Source organism: Mesoplodon mirus, assembly GCF_964341445.2.
Source record: "Mesoplodon mirus genome assembly, chromosome: 3".
In the NCBI taxonomy this organism is placed as follows: Eukaryota; Metazoa; Chordata; class Mammalia; order Artiodactyla; family Ziphiidae; genus Mesoplodon; species Mesoplodon mirus.
Genome location: NC_138978.1, coordinates 154,517,429 through 154,545,118, shown reverse-complemented (window position 1 = coordinate 154,545,118; position 27,690 = coordinate 154,517,429). Strand labels below are relative to the sequence as shown.

Here is a 27,690-nt window from a genome sequence, read left to right as displayed (position 1 = left end):
AGAAGGTTCCTTTGTGGGAGTTTGCATGGCATGGGGTCTCAAATATGCCACCAATGAAAAGACTTAACAGATGGACTGAGAGAATAGGAATACGTTCAAGAAAAAAAAGAAAGAGAAAAAACATTAAAAAAAATCAGTGGAAGCGGGTGGCGAGTCTGGCCACTCTAGGAGCTGAGCGCAGGAAGCCACACTGAGCAAATGCTTTGGACCTTAGACAGGGTGAGTTCAGCTGGTAGAGATGCATGGAAGCATCTGAAACACAAACTGTGCTTGGGTTTTTAGTTGGCAGTTTGTGGGAGAAAAAAAAAATCCCAAGACACACGCTGCCAAAAATTATACGTGCCTTCAAAGAGTGTTTTTTTCCAACAAATTGATCACTTTGATTACTCAATAGCAAGGTTTGTTATTTTCTCAGAAGTGCCCTTTGTATACATGAGCATTTTGCGTACATTTCCACATTTGTTAGGGAAAAGTTCAAAACAGACATGTGATTATGCCATTCTAATGGCATAAACCCTTAAACACAAAGGGCCCGTCAACTCTCTTCTGAAGATCTAAGCTATAAAAACACTCAAAATGAATCCATCAAGACCATCAACAGTCAGCACTGTTCAGGAGTTTCTTTTAGCTCAAAGCCACCACGGCTGGCCGTTTATTATGAGGATGCCGGCCCTTGCCTGAATCTGCAATCCACACCAAGATGAAGGCTGACAGACATTTGGAAAGAACCTTTATTTATTTATTTTTTTGTAACAAGTTTTTCTTTCTTTTCTGTTTTTTTTAAAAAAAATATTTATTTATTTATCTATCTATCTATTATTTATTTTTGGCTGCGCTGGGTCTTGGTTGCAGCACGCGGGATCTTCGTTGCAGCGTGTGGGTTCTTCAGTTGTGACATGAGGGCTTCTTAGTTGTGGCATGCATGCGGGATCTCGTTCCCCAACCAGGGATCAAACCCAGGCCCCCTGAATTGGGAGTGCGGAGTCTTACCCACTGGACCACCAGGGAAGTCCCTGGGAAGAACCTTGAATACAGTTCTATGGGGCACTCTGTGTGGCCTTTAGGGAAAATGACAACAAAATGACAGCTCTTCCTCACCAATTCGCAAGAAAGCTCTGTACTTGGGGGACGGTGAAGGGACTGGGAGGGACTGGGGAATTCTTACAGGGAGACTGGGGAATTCTTACATGGAGCCTGGGTCAACTGAGACAACGAAAAGAATACAGTGACTAGGTTCTCATGACAGGGAGTCAACCTCTTGACTGTAGGGAAATTCACAGTGTTGGCTCCTTTGACTTGGAAGAACCATGTTAAGAATATATAGGATTATTTTGAATAATACAAATATTAATAAAAATTGTAACAGTAAAAAAAAAAGAATATACAAAATAAGCTCTTCAAGTAGAGGGGCTGCTTCAGTTATTTCAGAGGTATTGATCTCAGTGGTGCCTCGTTTTGGACTTTATTTATTCAATTTTCCATTCCTTTTTCTTTTACACTACTATTTCTTTTTCTTCCCTTCTTTTCTCTTTAATTTTCTTTGCTACCCTCCACCTGCCCACCCTTTTTCTCTTCCTCCCTCTGTCATTTCCTGTCTTCATGTTCATCAGGGACTATAAAGTATAGAAAACATGATCTTTGCTACAAAAGGGTTAAATATCAGTAGGTAAATATGACCAACCCAAAAGTGTCTAATGTACGGATTTTGCATTTCAGCACCTATCACGTATTAGCAGCTGCCTGGAGCCCTGTGTTGAGAGGATTCTGAGCTCAGAACTGGGCTCAGAGGGAATGAATGCCCTGATCAACTTGATGTGACAGCAAAGGACAGAGGGGAAGTGGGGAGGAGGAGCACTCGTGGCAGAAACTTGCCATCCTGGGTCTCAATCAGGGTTTATCAACTGTGGCACTATTGACGTTTGGACTGGATAATTCTTTGTTGTGAGAGCTGTCTTGTGCACTGTAGGATGTTTAGCAGCATCCCTGGCTTCTACACACTAGATGCCAGTAGCACCCTCACAGTTGTGACAACTAAAACTGTCTCTAGTCATTGCCAAATGTCCCCTGCGGGGTAAAATTGCCCCTGTTTTAAAACCACTTGTCTAAATAATTACCACAGAACTAAATATAGGGAAGTAAATGAGAAGGTGAAAGAGGCTGGAAGGATGCAGAGCTTCTGAGAGGAGATGAAGCTGTGTGGGAAATGGTAGGATGTGTGATGGCAGAGAAGAAGTCTCCGGTCACTGCTGTTGCCTGATAGGCTGTGCCTTGTGCTACATTCCACAGTTCTCAGGTTATCTCCACAACTAGACCAGGACCCTGGGGAACAGAGTCTTAGAGCACAGTAGGAAGGATTGGAGGTATAGTTTCTCAGTCATAAGACTGGTGGAACTCTGGATCATATCATCAATGAAGATGAAGTACTCAGTGCTGGAGATCTCAGTTTGCAAGGATGCTGCTTCTCCTTGGGGCTCATGAGAAGGTGGATGGGCCCAGAGGCAGGGGAACAGCAAAGATGTTTGGAATTTTTAATGAGCAATGGGACCTGGGGCCCTAGGAGATGAAGGAAACTGGAATCATATCCATTTTAAACTCTCTCATGGGAGCTGGCTTATTCTCCTTAAATTTCCTGACTTGATCTGAATATTGGTAAACAGTAAACAAATATTAATGCATTTGATAAAATAAACCAGTGGCTTCAGGATACATTCAAAGTGTCCGAATCTATCCCAGACTCTGTTTCCATTTATAGGGCTGGGGTTTTAGCTCAGGTCATTTCAGGGAATGTGTGATGCCGTAGGAAGGTCTGGCTTTGACTTTAGCTCTGCTCCTTGCTCAGAATCTGAGACAACAAGCAACTCATCTCATGTCTCTGCCTCTTAGATTAGTATCTGTAAAATGGGGATTGTTTCCAGCTTCACAAGGCTGTCATGAGGGTTAAATGAGATGATATACATCAACTGCCATCTCCGGAGACTGGCACAAATTAGGGACTCAAAAAAGTGTTAATTACTTTCCTTCTCACCCTTCTTACTGAGTCTTGTAATCATTCTTCTCCAGTAGGTTAAGTATGTGGGAAAGGACAGAGACTTCCGGTTTCTGAGAAAAGGTTCCTTGAAACTGCCTTCGGTCCCATTCTCCCCACTTTCAGAACGCTGACAGCTAATAAAATATGCGTCAGCCTCAGATCAGACTGAAGGTTTGGGTGAGTATATGTACATTTATCCTAAGGCAGTAGGGCCTCTGGGCACTGCTGGTGTTTGGAGGCAAAAATCTTCTTCCTCACCCTGTTCATGTCTCTGTGCAATTGGAGGCCGTGATGTGCAACCGTGTCTTGAGCTCAGTGAGGTACTTCATAGTGAGTAAAATACAGAAGTCATCTCAAGGCACCAAAAGAGAGGATATGTGTATCATCTTAGACAATTTCCTTCCAGAAACTCATAGGATTGAACCGTGAAAGCCTCCCTCTTTAGACAGGAAGGGACTTTACTGAGGACATGAAGTCCAGCCCACTCTCCTGCCACACGGGGATCATAGTTCTGGGGAGCAGGGGTTTTCCCACCTAGCAAAGCCATCTTGTTAGATCGAAGCAGTCTTGGGATTAGAGCCCGGCTCTCCCATACCTTTTTATCAGTCTGAGCTCACAGTGCCATCCTCTGCATTTCCCGGCTCGGCTTGTTCTGCCCTGCACCAAAGAAAAGTTGTTTAAGGGCTTCTGCCCTGCTTTAATGGAATTAGTCCTTTCTTCCTAACAAGGCCAGGTTCGCACATTCATGCAACATCACTTCAGTCATTCCCAGGTATACATCTATTGTATTCATGTCACAATTCTCCCACTTACCAGCTCCGAGATGCTGGGCAAGTTACTCAGCCTATATTAGCTTTGTATTAGTCAAGTTTCTGTAGAGAAACAGAACCAATAGGAGATTATCCATGTATCTATACATCTATGAATTTTATACATATATTCATATATTCACTATATATATATACACATATATATATACATATATATATATATATATACACACACACACATATATATATATATATATATATATATATATATATATATATATATATATATATATATATATGAATTGGAATTGGTTCACAAGTCCCAGAATCTGCAGTTGGCAGGATGGAGACCCAGGAAGAACTAATATTTTAGTTAGAGTCCAAAGGCAAGGAAAAACTAATGTCCCAGCTCAGACACAATCAAGCAGGAGTTTCCCCTTACATGAGGGAAGGTCAGCCTTTTTGTCTTCAACTGATTGGATGAGACCCACCCACATTAGGGAGGGCAATCTGCTTTACTCAGTCTACCTAGTTAATCTCATTGAAAATAACCTCACAGAAGCACCCAGCATAATGTTTGACCAAATATCTGGGTACCTGGTGGCCCAGTGAGGTTGACACATAAAATTAACCATCACAGGCTTCAATCTCCCCATTTGTAGGACAAAGGTAATAATAGTACTTATCAGGTTGCTGAGAAGAACCCTCTCTGATCTTATGAGTGAATGAAAAGAAAAGTTCACGAAAATAGAGTGCCCTTATGGTACCTCAAAAAATGCTATCATGGTTGTTGTTTTTATCGAAAGCACTTACATTTAGGGACTAAGTTCCAGACAGAGGAAGATGAGGGTGCTGGGGCTGGCAGAGAGGCAGGGCTGGCTTCACGCCCATGTGACCTGAGTAGTCACACACTTAGAATGGCCCTGTGCTTCTTTAACGCACTGCTGTTGCTGTGTCAAAATGCTTAATTACTGTTTAACAAGGGCCCTGCATTTCCATTTTGCACTGGACCTCGCAAATTATGTAGCTGGTCCTGGAGTGAGAAATAGGGAATCTTTAAAACATGCCCAGAGAGCATGGTAAGCTGGAGCCAACTGGCCTCTGCCACATCGTAAGTTCCCCTCCCTTTGCTGCGGAATTCTGCAGGCATGAAAACTGCCGCAAGATATTCATTTTTAATGACTTGTTATGGGCTTCTTAGCAATATATCTTTGGGTATTAAGGTGTGGAGTCAGAGACTTAAAATGATTGATGTCTTTGCTCCACACAAAGGGTCTCCCACACTTACCCAGTGCCAGATATCCACTTGGGAAATTTATGGGAGCTCTCGGCAGCCTAAGCGGCCATCAAATATTAATCAAAAATATGTAATAACTAATATATACTTAAAGAATTGAGGAAAATTAATATTCAAGGGAAGCATTCAGAGACCCATAAAAATAACAAATGCTAAAGAGACTCAGTCAAAGTTGGCAGGCTCAGAACTCAGCGTGCTCTTAGACTCGCTTGGAGATTCTGCATTTGCTGTCTGGTCTTCAGATGCTGAGACGGCAGGAAGGAGGGCTTAGTGCTTATTCCATTGGATCTGGACTCCTACTGATGAAAGGAGCAAACTCCTACTTCAGGACACTGCCTTTCTACCTCAACCCCACCCCTTTTCCTCTGTACCTCTTTCTTATAGCATCAAGCACACCCAATCTGCAGCTAATTCTTTATGAGATTCTCTTTTGGCAGCCCCTTGAGGATACACTGTGCCTTATCTCTGTTTATATTTTCAACACCTAGGACAGTGGCTTGCATTAAGTATTAGATTGAACCACACGATATTTCTACTCTTGTAGGGCAAAAATGGGCAAATAGCAATTTTACATAGCTCAACTTTAAAAAAAATGATAAATCAAATACACAGCAAAGTCCTACTGTATAGCACAACTATATTCAATATCATGTGATAAACCATAATGGAAAAGAATATGAAAAAGAATATATAGATATATATAACACCTAATCAATTTGCTGTACAGCAGAAATTAACACAACATTGTAAATCAACTATACTTCAATAAAACTTAAAAAAAATGATACTACTGGACCTGTCCTTTTTAGTAAAACTTTTAAATTAGAACTGAATGATCTCCGCAGAGCAGACTGGAAAAATTCCGATAATTCTTGCTTTCAATCACTGAAACTTCTGATGATCCCATAAGCAGCAGGCAGATTTCCAGTCATTTACTGGGGGCAGTCTCATTTTGCAATTCATTAGCCAAAATAAAGGAGTGTAGACCTGCGTGGGGATTGGCAAAGTCAACTCAGTTGTCTCCAGTTACTGCTTTTGGTTGAGAATTTCTATAGTCTTTTCCTCCCCCTCATGTTTTTGGTTTTCAGCTCATTCTCACCACCATCCTAGGCCTGTTCTGCTTACTTTAGCAGCACTGGATATGCAAAGGAGTTAAGTGATTAACTTTTATTCACAAAATAAAAATTATTTAGCAGCAGAACTCAGATGAGCAGGGGCTGCTGTGAGTGACTCTCCCGATATTATCCCTGGAAAGACAGGGCTGCCCAGCTTCACAGGGGACAAGGGATGCTCTTTAGTCCCCAGAGAGGAGTGGATGTCAGCAGACTGAGTCTGCTTGGAAGGGAGTACTTTGTTCGGGTGTTGGACCACCGTGGCAGTTGCTGGTCTCCTCTGTTATTGTGGAAAATCAGGAGCGGAGCCTGTCACTTGTCATCTGTTCTTCGAGTGTAACCAACTTTTCTTCCATGGGCCATTTGGTGTGACTATGAATGATGGCTCTGGCTAAATGACACCATCCTGATGGTGGAGTAAACAGAAGTGATGCTGGAACAGGCGCTTTGGATCCAGCCTGTGTTTCCAGAGAGCTGCAGAAAGGGCCTGGGATGGAGAGGAATGTGCAGCAGTTGGGGGCTGAGGTCTTGAGTGTGTCTCCTTTAATCTCCCTGAGCTATGGAGGCACAGCCCAGGCTATTGGTTGGAGAATGATCTTATACACACTCACTCTAGATTCCATGTGGGAGTTTAGAACATGCATGAAATTTAAGTACCTTTTAGTTCAATGCCCTCATTTTCTAACCAGAGACTCAGAGAGACCAAGTGCTTTATCTTAGGTCATATGGCTGATACTGGCAGAGCTGAAATGAGAACCAGGTTTCCTGCCTCACAGTTATGTGCACCTTCTACTCTGTCCTGTGTCCTGTGTCCCATCCTATTTCCCCTATTCTTAGGTAACATTGTTTGAATAACAATTGTTTGTTTTTCGAGGATTTAAACAACTACTACCATATTAAATGTTCACATCAGTTGTAAAACTTAATTTAAGAATATTAAAATGAGAAAAAAACTGCAACGAGAAGTAGTATGGGATAGTGGATAGAAAAGCAAGTTCTAAATTTCAGAAAAACCGGGTCCAAGTTCTGGCTCTATCACTACCCACCCCCAACATCTTGGGCAAGTTACTCTCCATTTCTCTGTTTCATTATCTTGGGGCTAAAAATAGTACCTACTCCGAGGGTTGATGTGATGAGTAATTGAGATTATATATGTAAAATACTTGGCACATAATAGTGCACGATAAATTTGGACTATTATTATTTGTGTATGTGTTTGTATACATATTCTGTATCTATTTATGAGGGAGGCAGGGAGGAATACTTCACAGGAGGTAGCAATGCAGTTCTGGGGGATCGATATCTGGTTCTTTGTTTCAATTTGCCTGTGGAAATATTTTCTGAGGCATAGTGCACTGCCACAACCCTTGGTTTCCAGGAGCATTTACTGGTCAGGCCCTAGGTAATATTGAAATCCGTTAATAAGATATGCTGTTTTTCATATTTTTGCGCCCCCTTTAGCATCCTCCCCCAGGGTTTAATATGAGTTACAGGAGATAATTCATGCAAAGAGCACTTTCCCTGTATATATTTGCTTTGCATGCGTCTGCTGTATAGTAATTGCTCAATAAACATCAGTGGCTATCATTATTGTACAGAGCCTTTTGTGGAGTTGTATGAGAGGAAAAAGAATAAAATATTATTAATTTCACAAACAACTTTTTGTTTATCTGTCTGGATATCATATTAATTTTCCAATTAATTTTCTTCACAACCCAGGTGGGAGGAGTAGGATGTATCCTTTCCATTGTACAGATGGGGCAACCAAGACACTGAAAGGTGACATCACCAACAGGCTGTGACCTAAGGAGTCAGGACCAGAACCAGATCTGGAATACAGACTTCCTGGCTCCTGACCCATGTTCCCTTCTGCCCTGCAGGCTTCACCAGCAGGCCAAAGGGACCAAGGAGGTATCTGTTTCAGGACTCTCTCATTTGCCCTTGAAAGTTTATCATCTATTGACTGAGTGTTGACCAAAAACATACTAATTCCTGAGGCGACCTTACAGGATGTCCTGTTGAGACTTTTCCTCCTCTTTTGTCGGTGCTTTGCTGGCAGATTAAAATTCAGTGGACCCCAATTGTAGGAAGTCTGATAAAATATTCTCTTCTCAGTTGCAAACAATTTCTCCATCTGCCACTTGGCTGAGAGGATCAGACTCAAACACCCTCATGAGAGGGGAGAGTGATACCAGGGAGAGGAAGGTACAGGAAACAGCAAGCGTTTGTGCCTGGACACAATGTCTACCTGTCTGATGCAGCTGACTACTCAGCTCTGTTAAGCAGCTGGTTTTTCTTCACCAAATTGACCGAATCCACATAAAATTACTTTTGCCAAATATGTGGTATCTTGTAGATGTAGCTGTATATATGCTGTGCATTAATCTTTAGAGAAACAACATATTTGGGGTTGGGCTGTGAGGTACGTGTAAGCTAGGGAGGGAAAAGATTGGAGGATATATGAAGCGAGATCAGAAAAGCTGATTTGGGAAAAGTGACGCAGTTTGCTAAACACATTGAAGGAAATCAATGTAATCCACCTAAGGAGGCATTTATAATACTCTTATTTGCAAAGAAATGTTTTGGGGTGGATAGAAAATGGAAAGAAAAATGATCCTACATTCGAATTGGTGAGGAAAACATTCCTTCATGCAACAATCCTCAGCAAGTGTCTATCAGTGCTAGGCATTTTGCTGGATCCTTGAGATATGCTAGTGAACAAGAGGGAGTCTACGCTCTGGGAATTTACATCTTGGTGGGAGAGAGCAACAAGGAAAATGTGACCACAGTTTGGGATAAATCCTAAGAAGGGGATAAAGAGGGTATTGCGTTAGAGAGTATCAAAGTGGGTAGGGAGGTGCTATTTCAGATCAAGGAAGCCCTAGAGAAGAGCACTGACAGCAAAGGGAATTTCAAATGCAAAGATCTGAGAAGAAAAATCTTGGTATATTCTAGAAACTACCTGAAAGACCACACAGTTGGAGTGTAGTGGAAAGAAAGACAACAAAGCCAAAACAGGAATCTAGATGGGAAATGGCAGGATGGGGCAGTAGGATGGAAACAGGTGGATAAATTCAAGAGTTTTGGCATGGAAGGTGGTAAGATCAATGGCCTTGGCCGAGGGATTGGATATGCGAGTCAAAGCACACCTAGATTTCTGGAATAAGAACTTGGGGTATGGTGGTGCCACTTACCACGACAGAAAGACCAAAGAGGGAATATCTTTGCAAGGGGTGGAATAAAAAATTCCATTTGGAGGCTGCATAGTTCGAGGGGAATGTCCAAGTAGACATGCTAAATATATGTGGTTAAATACTGTGGTCTGGATTGAAGACATGTAAACTATTAATATAGAAAGAAATGAAGAGATAAGTGCTATGTGTGTTTAGAAAATGAAGTAATTAATTCAGACTAGGGATACATAGATGACTACAAGGACATGTCAAGTTCAACAAAGACCATCAGCAAAGGAAAAGAGAGTGGATAGGGAGAGAATTAGAGAAATGTCTTTCTTTGTATGATGAAAAGAAAAGGTTGATGATTAGTGATGTTAGAAGGACTATATTTCTACATTTCTCCCCAGAGAACTTAACTAGGAGAAGGGACCAGGTGAGGTCTGATCCATCATGAAGAAAATGAATATTTAAGTCACAGACTGAGGAAAAAAAATGTAAGATATAAATAGATAGATAGATAGATATAGATATAAAGATCTTATATCCATAATATGTAAAGAACTCCTACAAATCAACAGTAAGAAGACAAGCCAAGAAAAAAATGGGCAAAAATCTTGAACAGACATTTCACAGAAGATCACATACAAATGGCAAGAAGCAAATGAAAAGCCATTAGTCATCAAGAAAGTGCAAATTAAAACCTATTATTTTACTACTATTAAAAGCTACTATTTTACCCGCATGAAAATGGCTAAAACCCAAAAGACAGTCAATACCAAGTGTGAGCATGTGGCGCAACCAGAACTTTGATGTGTCTGTTGGCAGTAGTGTAAAATGACACACCACTTTGGAGAACTATTGAATAGTTTCTTAGAAAGTTGAACATGTATCTACTCTATGACCCAGAAATACTAAGTTCTCGGTACTTACTTAAGAAAAATGAAAACACATGTGCACAAAACAACTTTTAAAAAATGATGATAGCAATCTTAGTCATAATAGCCAAAGACTGGAAACAGCCCAAATTTCCACTGACAAGAGAATGGATAAACAAACAGTAGTCTATCTGTATAGTGGAGTACAATTCAGCAATACAAAAGGATAAACTACTGATAAATGCACAGTCTCAAAAACATGATTTGAGTGAAGCTAGACGTGAAAATGTACATGCTCCGCGATTCCACATACATGAAGTTGTAGAACAGACAAAATTAATCTATAGTAATAGAAATCAGAAAGTGATTGCCTGGTAAGGGGCTTAAGGAATCTTTCTGGGGTAATGGAAATGGTCTCTATCTTATTTAAGTGGTGGTTACCTAAGTGTATGCAATTGGTAAAACATTGAACTGAATGCTCAAAATCATAAGATCCTGCATTTTATTATATGTAACTTATATATCAATTTTTTTTAAATCTGGATAACCTAGTTCCAGAGCATGCATTCTTAAAATACTTGCCAGTTTTATGGGGGAAAAGGAGGAAGTGACTGCATGGGGAAATTTTACTGAAATAAAATGAATGAACTTAAATTAGCAGAGTCTAATGGTCTTGCTTTCTGAGTAATGCACATGGTATCAGACCACAGCTTCTCAGGTTGATCTGTATTCATGTGGACATGTTGACATGTGGTTGAATTAGAGACCTGAAAATGTTTTTGTGGTTACAGTTCAAGATGGCCCACATCTATGTGGCACCTACTGTATGCTAGGCCCTGGGCATGCCATGTTTCCTTAAGTAACCTGTTGGCTCCGCAAGGGACAGGTGTTTTGTCTCCTCTTTCTCTGGCTTCCTCCACAATGTGGATTATCCTTCCCTTGATTGCCCTCAGGATAATGTCTGCACAGAGTGGGTGCTGAGTAAATATTTGGTGAGTGAATGGATGAAGAAATGAGTTAATGAATATCAAGTGTGTGACAATCTATATGAATATAAGAACTCAGTGTCTCATTTCTATTTAAAAAATAAATGTTATCATATACCTGACATTTAAAAACACAAAACAAAACAAAATCTTCACTGGTTTCTTTCTCTTCACTCTCTAAATCAAAGAGTGGAACACATGAAGAAGGTATAGAAAATAAAATGGTCTCATTTTCTGTCCCTTTTACTTCTGATATTCAAGACCAAACTGATGACAGCTGGTCTAGTGGTTGGACTTTGGATTATTAAAAAATATTTTGCAAGGAATAAGCTTGGCTTATAGAACCAACAATGAGATAATCTACTTCGGTAAGAATGACAGCAACAGTTGATATTTCTGGGGGGAAAACACTAACCAAAACAAGAACCAAAAAAGTGCCTTCCGATCTCAAGAGGCAATGGGATATAAAAGAGATTAAATTTAGCTGCAGATGCCAACAGAGAGAGTCTTTGGAAGATGTGTTTAGTGAGAATCTTTTGTCAAAATTTACTAACAGCCAATATACTTTCCCTGGCATATAAAGTGGTAATATAAAATATTTAATGATTTTAAATCTAGAATATACTTGTAGAAATAAAACAGAATTAACCTGAGTCAAATGCTTCATCCTTTGAATGCTTCTCTTAACACTGTGAATTAGCTAAGTGATAAAAGAAAGTAAGTTTAAATAAGTCACTGTGTTGAAAAATAGAATGTAATTGGTAATGAATGAGTCAGCAACCAAATAAAAGGAAAATCTATTCTAACTTCATAAATTTGATGAACAAGATGAAAATTTGTTAAATACTTGGAAATTCATATGAAATTAAATTTTATGTTCTGATTCTAAAATTTTAAAGCCAAGTAATATGTATGTCTTGGATATTTTAATAAAAATTTAAAATGAATTTATTGCAAATTAATGAAGAAAATTAAGGATGCATTTTATTTGTCTCCGTCGTTCCATGGAATTTATGAGTTCCTGCAAGAATACCTAGTCTATTGTAAAATAGAAAACAAACATTGTTGTCTTGAGACTATAAATAAGACACAGGGTGGGGGGGTGGTAAGAGGGAGAGTTTCAAAAGAAGTTGCAGATACACAGCCTTCAGCACCTTACACTGTTCAACTGTCACAGAACCACAAATTTGGTTTTGAGTTTTCTGATGAACAAATAAAAAAGATAAACACAATTTATTGACATGATTTAAACAAAATTTACATTAACTATAGTGACCTTAAGCAAAGGGTATCCTAACTAGGAAAACAACACAACTCTTAGAGCTAAAAAAGGTGTGTGTGTGTGCGTGTGTGTTGATTTCAGGAGACTGAGAAACAAAGTGGACAATGTTTTCAACAATAACCCTTTAGTAAATATAATGGAGAATTTTGCTCTGAAATTCCTTCTAAATATCAGCCTGGGGGAGGCAATGCTGTATATGAGGAGGCCAAGACAAATAAGGATGGATTGGACTGTAAACAATCTGCCCGGTCCTCCAGAGCATGCTTCTCATGTAAATTGAGTTGTAAAGAATTTGGGGTTATCTTCTCTGATGTAGGTCTTCTACGAGGCTATTGGGTGGTGATTGGATAGCTTTAAACATCAACTTAGAGAAGGAGAGTATTGGCAGACTTGAATGAAAATTGGGAAGCCAAACTAGGCGACGATGTGGCACATGGGAAATGGTGGGAAATGGCCAATGACTGAATGAGGGTGACATCCTCCTGTCCTTCAGAGTGAATCTATGTGGACGACATGGTACCCTTGGGCTTGGCAGTCCAATGACTTGATGTCACCTTTTATTAATTGGGTATCATAAGCGAAATCTCCTGACTTCTTTCTGGGTCAGTTTCCTCCCCCTGCAATGTTACCAGGCAGGGAGAACTTGTTCCCCACTCCTGATGTTTCTTTCCTTGTAGGAGGTGTGCCATTCTGGACCCACTCCATCTCTTTACTCACTTGATCCAGTGGAGTGATTTATCCGGTTGATACACTTAGGAAAAATAAACTGGACATGTGTGACCTACCCCTCCTCTTTTCCTTCTGCAGAGCCATCTGCCTTCCTGCAGGAAGCAGGATTTCTCTTCCCCCTCTACACTGAACGGGCCATCTTCCAGGGTCCAGCATACCTGTGCCTGGGAGAGCAACTCTGCCTAATTCTGGGACTCTCACATTGAGCAATGTCCTGCCAGTTGACCCTTATTTATAATAAAGGTTTTATTTTGGCTTCCCTCTGCCACTCCTTTGTTTTATTTATCAATTGTTCAGATCTCAGGTGAAGAAGCCTCCTATTTATTGGCCCCTTCCAGAGACCCCAAAAGGACTGACTATTTTTTAATCACATCCATCCGGCCCTGGGTTTAGTTAGTGAGGTCTACCTAAAAATAATGAAATGGCACAGTGATGGTATGGGTGCAGTGGTTGGTTTGGAGAGTTACATTGTTGGTTATTTTCCCCGGATCCCTTTAGTCTGGAGGTATAATTGAGTAATACCAATCACAACATCCATAATAAGACAACAATCTTTGATACTGAAAGAGAAGCAGCAGTCTTAGGCGTTTTCCCACAAAATTCTTACCTTCTGGCTTAAGGCTGCAGACACCCTACAAGCACAGCTGTCTTCCTGGGGCTGCCTATAGTATTTTACTCCTTAGTATGACTGCATTTATCTTGGCTGCAGATATGGCTCTTATCTCAAGATTCTTTCCAATACCACCATCAGGACAAAGCCTGATGAAAAATATGGGGTCTCTGGAAGCAGGTGCCAAATTAGTAAGTATTAGAAATGGCCAGGTGTTAAAGGTCCTGTTGGACATGGGTGCAGGGTACAGAGGATGGCGTGGTAGGCTCCCCCAGGTGGCTTTTTCTGTTGTAGAACAGGGCTGACACAGACACTGTTTCTGGAAACGCGGTTTCCCAGCATGGTTTCGTGTGCCTTTCCCATCTGCTCCAGAAGCATTATTCTGGGCACCTTGACAGGAGGACTCCAAATGTAAAAGGGAGAACAAAAAAGTGCATTTTTATCATCTCCAAATACCTTCAACTCAGGGATATGAATGAAAAAAACACGTATCTTGTGACCTTTCAGGCCTACTGCAGGAGGAGGACAGAAAAAAAAAAAAAAAACCAAACTATTAAAACAAAAGCAAAAGGCACCATCTTGTTTCTTTTCTGTCCTTGTTTGCTCTTTATTTAAAAGGGAAGAAAAAGAGATTTCTGGTATTTAAGCCAACCTGTTGACAGACAGTTTGCTCTCATTTGATTTGTACTTCATTTGCATGAATAAAAAGTAGTGGGAGAGTGTTGTGACTTAACAGTAATGTAAAAGCTATTAGAGGGGCCTTGATCATTAGCTTTTTTGTCACAGGGCAATTGTATCTTACTTTCAATCACCAAATGTCATTTAAAACATTCCCCAAAGCTAGAAGATTGACAGAATATACAGATTCCTTCACTTCAGGGCATACTGAGTCAACTGCAGACTGTAAAATTTACCAGATCCCAAACCAAAATGAAAAGTGACTTCTAGATAAATTAGAGTGTCTACTCAGTCAAGGACAAATGGGGAAGGGGAATATCACCCACTAAAGCCAAAGAGCTGGGAAAGTCAGGAAGAAGAGCATGACTTTCCTTCTCACAAGGAAGGCTTCCCCTGTCCTGCTCCTTTCCCATGGATGGGACAGGAACTTTGTTCAACTTACCTGATAATGCAGCCAATCCTTCTCCAGAGGGTATGGGCTCCACCTAGAAGGCCCCACTCTCCTCAACATGATCAAAGGGGCTGAGGCCAGCTTCAGTTGTTAACTAGAGTATTAAGACTTAGGAGGTATTCATAACAGGGAGGGGGGCACTGTGGCAGTATTTGGTTTGGATCTATCCTCAGGCCAATCTTAGGCAAATTTGTGAGGTTTATGGGTTTTCAATGGTGCCACATTTTTATTTTAAAGCCCCTTTTTCCCTTCTTAGCAGAACATTCTCAATTCTGTCTTTCACAGGTACAAAACCTGATAATAACATAAAGTGTTATCCCTCCTGGGAGTATTTATATTTTACCAGGGATTGAGGCCTTGGCTTTTCTGAGAGAGAGCCTTTAGGAATCTTTGGAAGAGTAGGTAGAGTAGGGTTTGAGGCAGAGGAGAGAGATCTACTTAGAAATTGCTAGAGTCCCACCACACAGAGATAATTTTCTAGCTTTCCACGTGTGTATGTTGACGGTGAAAACAGTAGCTGGATTTCAAGTTTGACTAGTAATATTTGCTAGCATAGGAGTTTGGCTGCATATAACAGAAACTCAAAATAAGTTTGGACTAAACAAAATGCAAATGTCTTTCCCATGGAACCGTCTGGAAAAAGGTGCTTCAGTGCTCCTATGGTGGCTTTGTTCTTTGAGATTTTCCAGGGCCTCAGGCTCACGCTAACTTTTTGCTATGCCTTTCCAGGGTATGGCCCATACCTGCTTGATCCAAGGTACCTCACTGCCACATTCACACTGAAAACAGCAAGAGGGAGGAAGGGAAGGAAAAGGGGGCACATCCCTCCCTTTAAGGATGTGGCTCAAATTTGCACACATGGTTTCTGCTCATGTTGCATTGGCCAGGTCTTTCCACACAAGCTGCAAGGGAGGTTGGAAAATGCCATCTGTATTTCTGTGTCCATGTGCCAGGGTTTGCCCCCGTGAAAGAGAAGGGGAGATAGTTATTGAAGTCTAACTAACAGGCCTGGGGAGAAACTTTTGGAAGGCCAAAGTTGCTTGCTTGGGAATGCAGAAAGGGGTATTAATATGGGGTTGGCAGCGAACCAGGTGATGAGAAGTCTAGATGGTCCTTCTCCCGTGACTTCACTTCCAACAGTTTGGTTTTATGACTGCTTCCCATCTAATGTCTTCAGTCCGAGCCTCCTTTGTACTCCCTAGACTTGTTTTCAACTTTGGGTTAAGAAAAGATAGTCATAGTCTTTAGTCATATGATTCCATTTAATAACCGTCAAGTGAACAAATATTACAGACTATATGATGTGTTAGATGTGAGAATATGATGCTGAATAAGTGTCTGTGTCTGCCCTTAGGAATCTTACAGGATCTTGCACATCAGACTTTCTCAACCACAAAACTTTTGATATTTGGGCCTGGATAATTCTTTGTTGGGGTAGGGGGCGGGCTCTACCCACTAGATGTCAGTAGCCAACCCCCTCCTAGTTGTGACAACAAAAAATATCTCAAAACATTGTCAAATGTCCCAGGTGTAGTGGGTATAGCCCCTAGTTGAGAACCATTGGTTAAAGTGTGAGTTAAGTCACTAGATCTTAGTGTGTGGTTCCTAGGCCAGTAGCATCAGTGAAATGTTACTGGAATCAACTGGAACTCATTAGAAATGCAAATGCTCAGGCCCTACCCCAGAATAACTGAGTGAGAAACTCTAGGAATGGGGCTTAGGCATCTGTGCTTTAACCAGCTCTCCAGTTGCTTCTGAGGTTTCTGACTCTAACACTTGAGAACCACTAAGCCAGATCCTTCATTACATGGTTTCAACTCAATATATGAAGTGGTATAGGAAGGCATATACTAACTGCCATGGGAACACAGAGAAAGGCAGCTAATCCAGCCTGTAGAGGTCAAAGGTAGCTTCTCAAGTAGGTGGAAGTTATATCTGCATCTGGAAGTTTATGTAGATAGCAAGCAGGTGAAAAAGTAGAGGAAGAATAAATACATCTACTCAGAGGCCTGAAGGAGCACAGTGCGTTAAGTATCACTAGGTTGTAAAGTCCTAAGTCGGGCAGCCCTAGGCTTTGGACTGGAGAGACAGGCAGGAACTTGGTCACAGGGAGGCCTGGCATGGTGTGCTGGACAATAGTTGTTTTTAAGCTGCTCAGCCTCTGAACCATTTTTTGGTGTGTGGACACTACACTTATGCGTGAATCTTTGTGGGAGACCGGGTTATTTCAACTGGAAAAATTGAACTTTCAGAGGCTAGTCCTCCCCTGCCCCATGGCAGCTAGTGTGAGGGCACGTACCTTAGGCCTGCCAGTCAGATGCCCCCTCCTAAACTTTGATTCTGGAGCTACGAGGAGGAGAGAGCAGGGTACTTAAACCAATGGCTGTGGCAGTGCTGAGAGTCGCGTCCTCTGTCTTGCGTGGCTGTGGAGTTCTGTCCAATAGGAGCCCGGGTGTTCTCTCCAGGTGGCTCTTCAGGCATGACTTTCCCTGTGGTCCTGGCTGTCCAGGCTCCCTTGTTTCTTGCCCATGTTTTTGGCTGGTTCTTCAGCCTTTCTAGTGATTCTGTGAATTACCTTTCAATAAATTCTTTCTCTGTTTAGCTACTCACAGATCATCAGCAGCCAGAGGTGGTTTCTGTTGCTTGCAACTAGGAATTCCGGATGTTACATGTGGGAAATGAAGAGCTTCTGCAAAGGGATATTTACCGTTTACCATATATACTAAGGGAAATGAAAGAATGACACCAGTCATTTATTGAGCACATGCTATATCAGGCACTTTACCTAGATTATCTCTTGATCCTCAGAACAACCCTTGAGTACACACTGTTATTATCATCCTCATTTTATACATGGAAAGCTGAGCTAATAAAACAGAAGGAAGTTCAGGATGTTATGGGAGCATCTGATTCCTGTAACATCCTGTACTTGCCTCTGTCATAGAGCTCACTGCATTCTGTCACCCAGGCATTATGTCTCCAGAGCCTTTTTCCCTGGCAACCATGACCCAAACACAATCCAAATCCCAAATATTTTCTAAGGCCTGTATCAGCTGTCAAACCCCACCACAAAAGGACACCCCCTCTAAGCTTACCTGTGTACCTGATGATCTTTCCCTTAGGTTTTATTTCACCCACTTGCTGTGTCTGCTCTCTGGCTCACACAGTCAGGCACTTGTTTTCATGTCACTCCAGAATTATTTCATATCTCTCTAATATCTTCCTCTTCTAACTATATCATAAGCGACTCGGGGGTTCTAATCCTGACTGTGTCACCCACTAGGAGGTGGTCACAGGCCAGAATCATTGAGAATGTAAATATGACCTTGCAGCATTGCTGTGGGCAGGGGTAGTCTTCAAAATGCTGTATTTAACAACTGGTTCACAAGAACACTGGCCAATCAGGGTAGTCAATGGCTATACATATCTGGAACACCTGTACCATGCAAATGACTGAATATTAGCTCTAGTTGTAAAAAAAATAATGGATAAAGTTCTTTGTAAGTTGTACAGCATGACATATATTCCAAGCATTATTATTTTGCCTTCTATGCCTCTTTTAGCTGCCGCTAAGCCTAGTATATTCTTATGTACTTGGTAGGTACTTAATAAATCTCTGGATTAATGGATGAATGAGTGGATAATCAACATGATACATGCCTCCAACCTGCTATCAAAATCAGTAATTCCCTATTTTGGTTGAATGAGATACCCTGGGTCATCTCCTTGATTATTTGCTGGTGAGGGGGGTCATGAATTTCTCAAACAGTTCTCCCACCATACTTAGCTTTGATTCACAGATTTGAACACAAAATGATATAAGTCATACTGCACCTTCAGAGAAACAGAGACAGGGGCCATGAAATCAAACTAAGGAAGCTGGCTCAGCAAGCTTCCCAGTCTCCGCTTCCCTGGGTCCCTGGCTCAGGTGAGGGGACTGGTATCCTGCCATGCCCAGCCCCAGGAATGGTCTGGCAACGTAGGGGCTCTATGTGGCAATTCTCCAAGGCAAGTTGCAGCTCCTGGGAGCACCCAGTGGACCAGCCTCGATTGCCCCAGGGCCCACCTACCTGCCTGGCACTACTTGCCAAAAGTTCTTTTCGTCCTTCTGTGCCATCTTCCACTGCGATCATGCCGACAGCTGCAGGAACACATGGAGGTTGCTGGGCAGCTGCTAGACACAGATGCTGGGCTCTGTAATGTACTTTCTCCCCCTCTGCTGCCGCTTCTGAGTGTTTCTCAGGCTGCCTGGGTGTCTTCGTCCCTGCCTGCGGGAGGGGTGTGTGCCGAGGTGCTAGTGGGGTGTGAAGCCTTGGGGGATTGACGCTGCTGAGCTGGCAAGCGGGCTAAGTCCTCAAGATCGGCTTTGCCTTTCTCGCACTCAAGTGCCATTTTTAACTGTTCTGCATGGCTGAGAATGATTTCAAGCTGGCCTGGAGGAAAATAATGTTAGGGTGTCTTTTTCCCTGCACACTCAAAGACCCTGCCTTCATCCAGGTCATTATTTTCCAGCTGCTTCCTTGCAGTGATCTCCTAGTTGAATGAGCCTCTGCCTCTGATTTGCCCCTCTTCTTCCACCTTCTACGGTGCTACCAGAGTGATTTTCTATAACCAAATCTGCCCATATCTCTTCTTCTTTTTTTTGTTTTTTGTTTTTGAATCCTCATCGCTTGGAGGATTAAATCTGACCTTAGTGTAACTAAAAGGCCCTCTGTCACTCATCTCTGCTGCAGCCACATCTATTTTGACCAAAACAAATCAGCTGTATCTTACACTGATGTTCACGCAGCCTAGGAATTTCTTGTTTCCTCTGTCTGTTCACCTGGTTCGCTCCACCTGAGCCAGAGAGATTTCTAGGACATTCTTTTCTAGGTGCAGCCTTTCTCTTGGCCTGATCCTCGATGGTCCAAACCCGGAGACGTTGCCGACAGAGCCATTTCCCCATAGAGATAACCATTCAGGCAAAGCTGCTGCTGATTAAGCAGCCTACTCTGTGCCAAGCGCTGGGACACAAACATGAGTGAGATTCGGTGCCAGTTGTCAAGACGTTCATAGATGGTTGGACAGGCAGACGAGGAAGCACACAATTAAAACAGAGAATGCAGTGAGCTCTGTGACGGAGGCAGGTACAGGATGTTACAGGAATCAGATGCTCCCATAGCATCCTGAACTTCCTTCTGTTTTATTAGCTCTGTAATACTTTGTGTGTTTTCCGTTTGCCCGTCTCCCAAACAATCTCTGAATTTCTTGAAGGCAGGGACTCTCCTCCTCAAGCTGTATCCCTCATGCCCACCCCTTGTCCAGCACAGAACTTCAAGAAACGTCTTTGGGCAAATGAACCTCCACAAATAAATGGTTGCGTCCGCATGCAGATGGCCTTGCGAGAGGCCCTGCACGTTGGGCTACTGTGTGTCTGTCCAGGTGAGTGGCGACCCCAAGAAGTGTCCTGGAACCCTGTGGGATTGAAGGACACAGGGAAGAACACATGGGAGGTTAGGGGGCTTGTAGTTTCTGAAATTTTAAACCTTAGTTTTGGAAACTTGGTCCCTCTACTTGTTCCTTATCTTTTCCCTCCCTCTTGAGAACCCATTTCCTCTGCTTTACATTTCTTCTGTTTTGGTCAGAGAAAACATCCATTAAAGGAAACTGTGTGTTATTTCAAAGTAATATTAATATACCTTAAAAAACAATTTTTAGACCACTGTAGAGAAATTAGGAAACTCTAAGTAGAATGGAAAACAAAACCTTGAGTGATCCCACTACCCAGTGTTGCCCAAATCACTGCTGTTGATGTGTTGGTGCACATCCTTTCAGACTTTTCTCTACACATAGATACAGAAAGTGTTTGAATGAAGACTTTGGATTCAGGCTGCCTGAGTCTGAATCCTGGCTTTACCACTGGCTGGCTGGGTGACTTTGGCCACGTGGCTTAACCTCTCTGGACTTCTTCATGGCTCAGTGGAGTTCATAATAAGACTTAGAGCACAGGGCTGTTGAGAGAACAAAATATTCTATCAAGTGCTTACAACAGTACCTGGTGCATAGTAAGCATGAATCTATTTAATTAACAAAAATGACTGAGGGCCTGTTTTATGTCAGACATTTTTCTGGACAGCACTTAGCCAAAAGAGCCACTGCTGTTATGCAGCTTATATTCTGGTTTAACTACCAAATACATTAACTAGCTTTGTTATTACAAAGAGTATCATATTATATACTGTATGGAATCTGCTTTTCTCATTTACAATATCTTTCTATGTATTATAACATTTTTTGGTGTCATGAAACCTTATATTATTCCTATAATAGTGATATAGTATTTCATTGAATGGATACCATATTTTATTTAACAACCAGGTTTTATTAGATATTTAAATAGCTTCCAATTTTTCACTATTTTCAAAACCAGTATGATGAAATCCTTATACACACACATCTTTATGCCCTTACCTGGGTATTCCATCAAGATATAGTCTTAGAAGTGAAGTTACAGATTAGGGAGTATGCACGTGTGTAGGGTTTTTGGTAGATGTGGCCTCCCGTGAGGATTATGTACCAAATTGCCATCCCTACTGCTGTAGTTGAGAGCACAGTTTTTCAGACTCCCATATGAAGCATTGCTGAACTTTTTAATTCTTTCTAAATTTTGCAAATCAGGGCAAAATGGTATTATGTCATTTTTATTTGTATTTCTTTAACTTCAGGTGAAGCTGATTTCATGTATATATATAACAGTATTTGTATTTTTATTTTTTATATACACATTTAAAATAGTGTTTGTATTTTTTTATTGGCTATTTGTATTTCGTATTTTCTGAGTTGACCATTTGTATTCTTTAAAGCCTCTGACTTTGATGAGATGATCTTGGATGTTGCTTAGATTGAATAGCTTTTCTCTGTGAAAGACCTAGACCCTTGTTAAGCTTTGTGAGGCAATGGTTTCAAGGGACTTGTGCCCAACCTCCTCTGCTATGCATTTGCAATTTTCCACTAAAAATGTCTAACATGTTATAAATCACTTCAGTAGTGATGTCGTTTTAATACTAATGGACCACTTTTTGTACATCTCAGTGAGAGGAAGGACCACTTTTGCATAGACTGAAAGGGACGCTGTGTGTTGTCTGGTTGTGGTAATGGATGTACGATCTGGTGCATGCCTGTATTTTCCTCTATGGTAGGTGTTGGCATAGCTGAATGTACTTGTGTCTGCCTATGGACATGTCTGTACCTTGAGTTGAGACTAGGAAACCATACATGTATTTTGGGGTCTCTGTGAACTTACATAATACCTTTGTATTTCCATGACCTGAATCTATCTCCCAAGGGACTTTTAGTTCAAAATTTGCTTCTTTTAGGAAGACTGCCCTGATTATCCACTCATCCTCTGATTACTTCCCTCTGAACTTCCTGAGCACATGTGTTTCACATCTAAACTTGCAAATGCATTGCTAAAAATGTGTCCTTGATAACTCTTATATAGTTTTTCTCACATGAAAACTCTCTGCCTTTGCCTCTGACCATTTGGAAATGAGATTCCAGGCTTTATCACCTCCCCTCAAAACAGACCCAACCCACAAAGCATTAGTGAGTAATGAAGAACTGACTACAATTTTATGGGGAGATAAAGGAGAAAGCTACATGATATGACACCCGGCAATAAATAAGGACAAAGATTTTCACCTTCTCTTGTCAGGGCTCCTCTTTAGTCATGGGTCTCCGGGTCTCCCTCTCCCTCTCTCTGAACCGTTCCCTAAAGCAGCCACTGATTATCTCTTCCTTTCCTTGTCAGAGAAATTCAGCTCTCTTCTGAATTTCTTCATCAAAGGCCTCAGCTGATCCTAATGCCCAGGAAAGCCAGCATTTTTTCAACAAAAGTGAACATCTTCCTGTGGGAGAGGTTCCTCTAAGAAAAGTACATTTTTTTCCAGGTTTTTCCAGCAAGCTACTTCACCAGGATTTGCTTTGTCCCTTCATCCAGTTTCGTAACAAGGATGTTCTGCCATTCATTTTGTGTCCTGTCTCAGCTTCCTTTTCTTCCCATGCTTCCTCCAGGGCTTTGCACAAAGTATGTTCTCAATAAATGCTTGCCAATCAGTAAGGAGTCTCCTCTGTATTCTCGTTACTTAGCACAGCATTTGGAACTTAGAAGACACATGAACATACAGACAAATCAATGATGAAGGCTTGGCCTGTGTACCCCAGGAATACAGTGGGTATGGCCAGCTGGACCCTGTACCACTGGTGTGCTCACTGCTGTCCAGGACGTGGGCAGCTCTGTAAGGCCCAGCAGTTCATGCCCTTCTACTTCTAGTGCATTTTCTTTTTACTCTAGTGGCTTGTAGGGTCTTCTTCTCTAATTCCCTTTGTGTCTTCCTTCATAAAGCATTGGGCCAATCCAGGAGGGAATTTCCAATTTCATTTCCTAGAATATGACCTGCCATGGGGCTCCACCTTCTACCTTGGCCTTCCGGTAACGTGGTTCCTCCCAGCCTCTCCTACGTGGGACCTGAACTGTCTGGGGCCCTGTTCTTTCACATTTCTCCCTAGGCCTCCTTTGACCACACAAGGGTCAGGAGAAGGAAGATATCAGGAGACAAATGTAGAGATATATTGATTGCATAAAGGGCAGAAGGGGCAGGAGAGGGATGTGGGAAAGAAGAGAGGATTCCACAGAGAAGAAAGGTAGGCCTGTTCTACGTGGAAATAAAGATGGCAGAATGATTGGGTCAAATCCATCTCTTGGGAGTTTTTGTATGGCTCCTTGCTCTGTGCCATGGCATTTCTTTTTGACTGCTTTGTGCTATTTTTTGGAAACCCCAAAAAATGAAAAATGCCAAACAAGAATGAAATGGTGGGAGTCAGAAAGGAATTTCAGGGTATCTTTTTACCTAACACCTAAGGAAGTCTGGAGGTCAGCCTAGACACTGGGACTCATCACCCAGATAAAGAAACTCTAACATCTGTGCAGATAAAGAACTTTCCATCTCCCCCTGGCTAATTCTCACTTAGAAGACCCTTTCTTTTTTCTTCCTCTTCACCAAGAGTTAGATCTCATAGGATTAGAGGTGACATGAGTGAATGCCTAATGAAGATTAAGATTTTCTTATATGACAGTTTTTAGTGACCACAGGTGTTTTCATTTTCTTCTCTGAAGGCCTGGTTGTAGGAACTTCCCAGCAAGCCTGGCGCATCTGCACCTGCCTGGATCAGACTCATCCTGTACCCCTTTGGCTCAAACCCATGAGTTTTTATTTACTTTAAAAAATTTATTTGATTGTGGTAAGAACACTTGATGTGAGAGCTACTCTCTTAACAAATTTTAAAGTTTATAGTACAGAATTGTTAACGATTAAGTATAGCTACTTTGTTAAGGTATACTGTATACCTCATATATCGTATACAATACATACCATATACTTAACTATGTATACATATAGGTATCATCTCAACTCAAACTTTCTACCCACCAGTTAGTAACTCTTCATTTCCCCCTCTCCCCCAGCAGCTGCTATTCCACTCTGATTCTACGAATTTGAATATTTCAGATACCTTACATAAATCACACAGTATTTGTCCTTCTGTGACTGGTTGATTTCACTTTGCATAACGTCTTCAAGGTTCTCAGGCCCATGCATTTCAGCCCCTGCCCATTGTTTTGTGGCAGGGTATCTCAAAGGGTTCTTGCCCACCTCTGCTTTGTCTATATTCCAGCCCCTTCCTGATAATTCTCTGGCCTCCTGAACCCTGGAATCCTCTCCCTAAGCCCATGGCGCTCCCCCTAAATCTTTTCCCTGAGGCTCCCCAGGTCCGGCTTCTGGCCTGTCTTGCCCCGCGGGCCACACCTGCTCCTTGAAGCTTGCCTACCCGCTGTCTGCCCAGCTCTCTCGACTCCTCAGGCATCCAACCCTCACTATTCCTGCCAGACCTGCCCTGCTGAGGCCCCTGCCTGGCAGGACATGGCGCCTCTGATGACTAAAAATAGGAGTTGTATAAAAGAACGGTGGGACCCAAATAAAGTCTGAAGCAGGAAATATAATGATCCTCCGAAAATATGATACTGTTGCTTCCACAGGAGCCCTGTATCTGCTTCAAAGCATGTGAACTATCTTTATTTTGCATTCAAACTATCTTTTGGGGCCAGGTTTCCTTCATAACATGGCTTATTGCAAAATGGATCTGAAACCCTAGGGAGTTTATCTGTAGTCAGGTTTTTTTTCTTTCCAGTAACTGTGGGTCGGAGGTATTCCAGCCATTATTGACTAAAGGACTACTCTGTTTTATGACATCTAATCAGATGGATGTCCCACTGGGAGGACAGATTGTGTCCCTTTTTTTCCCTCTGGACTGAGGAGATAAAGAGATAAAACTCATAGGTTATTATTTTTTTTAAAAATCAACAGCATAGTTCCCTGTGAGATCTTCACGTGAGCCTGTTATGCATGAGAGCCTGGGCTTAATGGGGGAGACCGAAGGGCTTGTGAATAGGACGTTTTGTCCTCTGAATGGCTGAGCTTGGTCCAGTCCAGAAAAGTTCCTATTCAGGGTCATCTTGGATCCTGGTGGTTCAGATGAAAATGGCAAAATCTGAGTGTGCTATCCCCAGATGTCTTCACCTGCCTGAGAAGCCAGGTTCACCTTCAGTCTGGAGTTAGACAGGATCCCCATGCTACAAATATTAGGCAAATAACATCTCAGAGCTTTCACTTCCTGTTACACAAAGTGGGCCTGATAATACCGGCCTAGACAATTTCCCAGGGCTCTGATGAGACCTCAGGCAGGCGTGGGTGTACATGAAACATCCACCTCTATTCAAAAGCAAGGTATCGTTGGGGCCTTAGTGACAGTGCAACTCAAGCATCCCCAACTTCTCTTTACCATATGGTTATTAACTCTAGCATCCTTACCATTATGAAAACCTTCTTGAAACTATGTATGTTTTCACCCCATGTCATCTCTTGAGACAGCTTGTGTATTGAAGTAGGATTACCTTTTATTTGTCCTGAAACTTCCTCCTTCAAACCAGGAGATGTCCCCTGGGTTCAGAGTTTTGGAATTTGTGAACAAACCTGTTTTCACTCTGCCTGCACTTTACATGATTGTGTAAGTTTCCCCTCATCTTCCCTCCAGGTTTGCTTTTGCAGCATGAGGCCTAATTCCTTCAGGCTGTGCTCACACAAAGTTCCCCCCATTCCTGTGATCACTGTACGTTTTCTCTGAACCCCCTGTCCTTTGGCATTTCCACATGTATCAGCAACTGTCTTGTCTTCCTTAACTATAGACCCTAAATACCATCTTAGTAATATCTCAGCCCAGTGCCTGCCAGAGAGCTATGTCTTGATAAACACTTAGAAAATCGATTTTGGTGAAGAATCCATGTCTGAGGACTCTAAGGCAAGTTGGTCACTTTCAGTGTTTCTGGCTCTTCAAGGCTTAAGGCTTAAGAAACCTCTAGGAAGACACCCCAGGGCTGCCCAAGCTTTTGGTAGGAGAGCAGGGGAGAGATTTCATAATGAGATTTAAGAGGCTCAGAAATAAACCCTGCCTAGAAGCCCCTTTCCAACAAGGCCACACAGTTTTTTTAAGACACATCCTTTGCTAAAATGAGGAGGCCACCTGTGTAGTGGGTAAGCTCCCAGGCTCTGGGGCTGGGCCCTCTGGTTGGAATCTTGGCTCTGCCATTTCCTAGATGTGTGACTTGACCTGTTTGTGCCTCAGTTTTCCTGTCTATGAAATGGGAATAATAATAGCAACCTACTTAAGAGGGTTGTGATGAGGATGAAATGAATTAATATTTCTAAAGTATTAGAAGGTACCTGGAAGAGAATCAGTGCTCAGTATGCAGATGAGCAAATATTCCTTGGGAGGACATGGATAGATTTCACACTGGGAAGTATCAGTGTGTGAATGAATGGCTTCCTCCCACCGCATACGAGAGGTGGTAGACCATGGGAGCTCCTGGTAGCACAGACCAGTCCAGAAAAGCCCCAGGGAGGGCTTTCTGACCTGAAAGCAAAAGTCACCTTCTCAGGAATAAATAATAAAAATGACAAAGAGGGCTTCCCTGGTTGCGCAGTGGTTGAGAGTCCGCCTGCCGATGCAGGGGACGCGGGTTCGTGCCCTGGTCCGGGAGGATCCCACATGCCGCGGAGCGGCTGGGCCCGTGAGCCATGGCCGCTGAGCCTGCACATCCGGAACCTGTGCTCCACAACAGGAAAGGCCACGACAGTGAGAGGCCCGTGTACTGCAAAAAAAAAAAACCAAACAACAAAAAAAAGAATATCGTTACGTATTGAGCACCTACCTTAGGCTGGACCCTGTGTTCATGGTCCTATATTGCCTAGTTCTGTTCTTAACAGCAACCTCATGAGGTGCTGTTTCTTTCCTGTGGATGAAAAAGCAAAAGCTTGGAGAGACTGGTTAACTTACTCAACATCACATGATTAGCAAAGGCAGCACCAGGAGTCAGAGCTCTTCACCAACTGATCCTCTGTCTTTTCATCTATGTTTCCATCAAGGGAATTTCTGATCTTAATTTCATTTCTCAGGTAGGTCTTGTCTAGGATGCTGGAGTTTATATTATCAGTTAGTAATCTGGCTTATAGAAAGGGCACTGAATTAGGAGTCAGGAGACCTAACTTCTGATCTAACTGTGCCACTGAATACGCCAGCTGAGACAAACTGTTTACTTCTGCTGGG

At 42.1% G+C, this 27,690-nt stretch overlaps 1 protein-coding gene across 14 annotated transcripts in view; it reads left to right on the top strand.

The window, feature by feature from the left end:
* LOC309801325 (uncharacterized protein) overlaps nucleotides 1-27,690 on the top strand; it is a 153,739-nt gene that overhangs the window by 61,549 nt on the left and 64,500 nt on the right. For 3 of the 14 annotated variants that reach the window (XR_014293570.1, XM_082616056.1, XM_082616059.1), the window contains exon 1: nucleotides 2,553-3,205. The exons of the other annotated variants lie outside the window; for them this stretch is intronic. Coding sequence is in view for 1 of the 3 variants with exons in the window: in XM_082616056.1 (XP_082472182.1) it covers nucleotides 3,173-3,205 (33 nt within the window). In the remaining 2 variants the exon portion in view is untranslated. Of the gene's footprint in view, nucleotides 1-2,552; nucleotides 3,206-27,690 lie in introns of those variants that run through there. 14 annotated transcript variants of the gene reach the window in all.